The sequence below is a fragment of the Gossypium arboreum genome, chromosome 4 (genome assembly GCF_025698485.1).
Source record: "Gossypium arboreum isolate Shixiya-1 chromosome 4, ASM2569848v2, whole genome shotgun sequence".
Taxonomy (NCBI): Eukaryota; Viridiplantae; Streptophyta; class Magnoliopsida; order Malvales; family Malvaceae; genus Gossypium; species Gossypium arboreum.
This window is the reverse complement of record NC_069073.1, coordinates 51,759,839-51,764,789: the sequence shown is the minus strand read 5'-3', so window position 1 is coordinate 51,764,789 and position 4,951 is coordinate 51,759,839. Positions and strand designations below refer to the sequence as shown.

General features: G+C 36.4%; 1 protein-coding gene across 1 annotated transcript; it reads right to left on the bottom strand.

The window, feature by feature from the left end:
• Window positions 1-490: 490 nt before the first annotated feature.
• LOC108465551 (squamosa promoter-binding-like protein 9) lies at window positions 491-4,173 on the bottom strand. Its single transcript, XM_017765900.2, has 3 exons — window positions 3,400-4,173; window positions 1,603-1,742; window positions 491-1,514 (listed from the first exon to the last, which is right to left on the bottom strand). Exons 1-3 carry the CDS (start codon window positions 3,801-3,803, stop codon window positions 889-891), a joined length of 1,170 nt encoding a protein of 389 aa, XP_017621389.1. The 5' UTR covers window positions 3,804-4,173; the 3' UTR covers window positions 491-888.
• Window positions 4,174-4,951: the final 778 nt, after the last annotated feature.

The following is a 4,951-nucleotide window of genomic DNA, read 5'->3' as shown; positions in this document are numbered from 1 at the left end:
ATAGCTATTTGTGCAAATATCTCACTCCAACCATTAGTTGCGGGTTGCAGAACTCTTCTACCGTAACCAACAGATTCATGTTTTCTAAAAGAAATCACTACATAAACATGTTGGCACGCAACAACCCAATCTTCCCAAAACTTTTTTTCTCAAGATATATTGCTTGACATTGTAATTTATTATGAACTTCCTAATTTTATGCTTAGTTTTATTAATGCTATTAAGGCAGGACTTACCACGTATCGAACCTATTTCTAAGTTTTCTTTATGAATGAAATGTTCCTTTATTTAAAAAATAAAAAGAAAAGAAAATAAGTTCGTGGGGTTTTGACACCTTATCCGACAATGAGTAGGAATACAATTATCGGTTTCATACTAGTATTCAAGCCCATCATTCATACAAGTTTCAGCTTTTGGGGGCCAGTTTTTTAGGTTCATAAAGTTGCTTAGCTGGTGCTGCTTGGCATATGCCAATGGTGGTAGAAATATATATCATTAAAAGATTTTTTCTTTTTTTAATTGAGAGATGATTGTGATGGCAACCCCACATGCGTACTCTTGTTAACAAATGATGGCATAAATAGTTGGTCCTAGGACTGGATACAGTCTTTAATAGCTACTATTCAAACCATTCTTTCTGGTCAGTGCCAACTGCCAACAAATTTGCTAAACTAAATTTAAAGCAAGGATGGTTCGACAGCTAATTAGTAAGGCCAGGGGAACACCTTCGTATCCATCATGTTAAAACCTTAAGCAAGCAGATACGAGGGATAGTTTGGGTTTATCCAACTCCGACTTAAAAACCATAAAACCAGATGCCCAGAAACACCATTTGCCATACATGACCAAAAAAACCGGGCATGAAAACTGGCCTTAGGACTGACAAACTTAGAGCGTCCAGTGGATATGCTGCATGGAGTCGTCATAGGCTGCCCCGGACTGCTCATGTTCGATATATGACCTCCAGCTTTGTTGAGACAACTCAAGGTCACTAGAGAATTGACAGTTAACAGGGTCTGGGATTTGACCCAAATCTAGGTGTGGCAGCATCTTGTGAGAACTGCGAACAGTGTCACTGCCATTGAAATCCAAAGAGGCATTTGAATAAGGGTTCACAACTGCACCATGAAGCGTTGTTGGTTGTGCCGCAGAGGACCCTTCAGTACTTATCACGCCATTTACAGAAAAATTCAAAGCCTGGTTCCTGGAGCCCCACGGTTGATTTGACAGAAGAGAGAGAGCACAGCTTGAGTCACCAGACCCTGTGAAGCATTCTCCTGGAGAAATTCCAGTGCTGGAGAAACTAGTCCCACATGGTGAACCTTGCAAGAAATGGTCATGAGGAGGTTTGCTGGAGTTGTTTTGCCGTGGATGTGAAAATGAGCTTCCAGTGGCTGTGCTTTGATTTCCAGTTATGCATTCTAACGATCGAGCTGCTGGCCATGCATCCCTTCCTGAAAGCCTTGGGTATGCTGAGAAATCCACTATAAAGCTTCCACCTCTACTGCCATTTTCTGTAACAGAACAGAGACCAATTTATTCCTTTCTTGCAATTACTAAGCAATGAAAAGTTATAAAAATAAGCGGTAACCACAATCTAACCAATAATAGAAGAAGAAAGCCGGCCATAAGGAGAGGAAAATAATGATCCAGGTGGTGGTTTCCTGCGTCGCTCATTGTGACCTGCAAGCCGTCTACGACAACTCCGTTTCCCTTTGTCAAATTCAGAAAGCTGATGAAATCTGGAAAGAAACTACAACAGAAGATGTTAACGTTGGTACAAAAAGGAAATTCCAAATTTAATTGCAAAGAGGAAATCAAACCCGACAAGAATTAACATAGATGGGCATACAACAAAGGATAATTACAGTTCAGAATCCTCCAACATAACATACTGAATTAAGAAAGTTGCCACACTATATCATAAATTCATAATCTGTCAATTTTTTAGTTACTTTCAGAAATGAGGAGAGATGCTATCATAGTCACCAGTGTTGTCCGTTGTTACTTCTTGCAGCCATCAAAAAATCAATCTACCTCGAAAAAGCAAAATGTATGTATGATTAACCATTCAAAATAAACAAAGAAAACATCATACAGTGTTCTTACTAGGAATGGCCTGACCGCCCCTGACATTTTTTAAATCCTAACACACACGCAAATACATCCTTAAACAGTTGGCTTCTCTATATGCATGAGATTCCATCTAAAGATAACAAAGAATATTTTATTTTCATAGAATTGAAACAGCTATTACATGATATGCATTGCTTTTATCTGACTATTAAAGAATGCTCAAATAGTCGAGGTCCCACAGTCATCTCATAGTTTCCCAATTTTTAATATGGAACTAAAGAGCTCAGGCATGGAACAAGGTATCAGCGGTATAAAAATAGTACAAGAAACATTTCGATGGTATGCATACCATTGATATACAACAGACTATGCTCCTCTAACCATAAAAAAGACAATTTAGGGATGTAGAATTGGAAAAAGAAAAGAAGCCAAATAGCTTCAGAAATATGTCCATAAACCACGAATCATAGAATTTTATGGAAAATTTTAATCAGCCTACATAAATGCCAAAACAAGATACTCACCAAAACTTACACTCAAAGCTCCATATATTTGTATTCTCTTTGGAGAGAGTATAAGCAACATTAGCTAGCTTCTATGAAACTAGTAAACTAAGGATCTTACCATCGTGACAAAATCATGTAAGCGAAGACAAATAAAAAGCATAAAAATTTTATGGCACCAATTAATAGCTAAGCAACCAAGCAAGGAAACACAACCAATAAATTCCATAACGTTACTAGAATGAAATCCATCCCATAAATCCAGTCACACAGAACCAAAAATGAAAAAAGGCACTTAGAAACCACAATCCTGCCCCCTCAGTTTTTATGAAATTAAAACAAAGAAACAAAAATATTTAGAGTAGTTAAGTCTAAAGTAACTTAAACAGAGGTCAATTAAGCCCAAACAAGCACTGAACTAACAGAATAAATCGAAAAACACAATCCCAATCCAGAACCACAAAAATAGGTTCATAACTCAAGCCAACATATCTCTTCCCACTAAACAGAGAAACTCAAAACTAATAAATATCAGAGCGTAACAAACTTCCCAACATCACACAGAAAGCCACCAAGCCCGATACAATTAAAGGAAGAAAATTTGAATCAAAATTTAAACCGAATACAGCTCAAAACCATCAATCAAAGGTACAGAACATTAATTTTCTTTTTTTTAAAAAAAAAAACTACTTAATAAGTTCCTTAATAAACTACTTGAGAGGGGAAAAGACCGAACAAACCGAAGCAAGACTAGAAGTTAGGAAATAAAAGGAGAAACATCAAACAAGAGAGCAAGCTTGGAGGTATTTGGGGGGCTGACCTGCTACACTGCTGACAAAATCTTTGCTCGAGACCAGCAACAATGACTTTAGATGACTTAGAGTGCATACAACAAACCTTATGCCTTGAATAGTAAGCCTTAGCATCACTCAGATCCACTTTACACCCTTCTACTTGACACCTAGAAGGCAGAACCCCTTGCGCCATTCCATCAACCCTGGCTTTCCTACACGACCCGGCTAAGCTTGAAGATGCTGGACCGGACTTGGATGGAGTCCCTATGTTTGCACCACCACCAACACTTTTACCACCAGCGGCGGCGGCGACAGCGGCTGTATCCTCAAAGTAGATCTTTTTACCGAACTTCAAGCCGTTGAGTGACTCGGCGGAAGAGTTGGTGGGAGAACCGCCCGACTCAGTCAAAGAGCCCGAACCCATTTCCATGAGTTTTGCCTAGTGCCCCTTCATGGGGTTTTTGTTTTTCTGGGTTACGAAAATAAGATAGAAAATGTGCTCTTTCTTATCTCTCTAACACTTCCCCACCCCCCAAAAAAAAAAAAGTTACTTTCTTCTTTGTTTATTCTATCAAGTACTAGTTTATAATAAGTTTATTCAATAAAAAAGTAAAGTAGAAGAGTGTGTGGAAAGTTGGTCACCTGATGGCTGATAGGCTGACAATGAAACTGGTCCATGCCAGCGAGGGATGTATGGTTGGAGGGGCTGTGTCAGTCGCCTAAACTAAAATAGTTTATCAGGAAAGAGTAAAACAACTCAAAAGAAACAGAAGTCGACCCTGTCTTCACTATTTAGAAAGAAGGATAAATTACATTGAAGGTGATTGAACTCTTAATAAATTTAATTTTTATTATTATTAAATTTTAAAAGTGATAAAATAGTTATTTAATTATTTGAAATTTTTATTTAAATCATTAGTTATTAAATTATTGTTGTGCAGTTTTCTCTATTCGTATAAATCTATCATTTCTTTTCTCTTCTATAGTTCAATTTTGTTGTATGAAACAACTTTAAACTTCTCAAATTTACGAATCAAAATCTAAACAAAATTTGTTATCTGATTTCCAACATTGATTGTCAGATTGACTTAAATCTAAGATACATGCTTTTACTCGTCAATGAATACTAATCCACTATATCCATTGTCGAATTGTCGCTTTGAGCTTACTAGTTGAACTTTTTTGTTAAAAAAAATAGTAGTGACTAAAAAAAAGGTTAATAATTCAATGAACATTTTTGCAACTTTTTAAAATTAAATGACTAAAATGTAAACTTATTATTAGTTTAATGAATTTAGCTGTAGTTTACCCTAGAAAGAAACACAATGTGATAAAATGAGGTACCGTAAAGGTAGTGATGGCAATGAAATGGGCCACTCAATTTTTGTCTATCTAAATTCTGACTCGATGCTCTACTGTTTTACCTCGATCCCAATATTGACTTTTAAAAAATTTAACCTATCTTAAATTTGAACCCAAAAATTAATAGTCTGCCCAATCCAAAATGAACCCATTTTGTGAAATTGTGATTAATTATTTTTTTTAAAAATGAAATGAAAGGTTTTGACACTTACTATT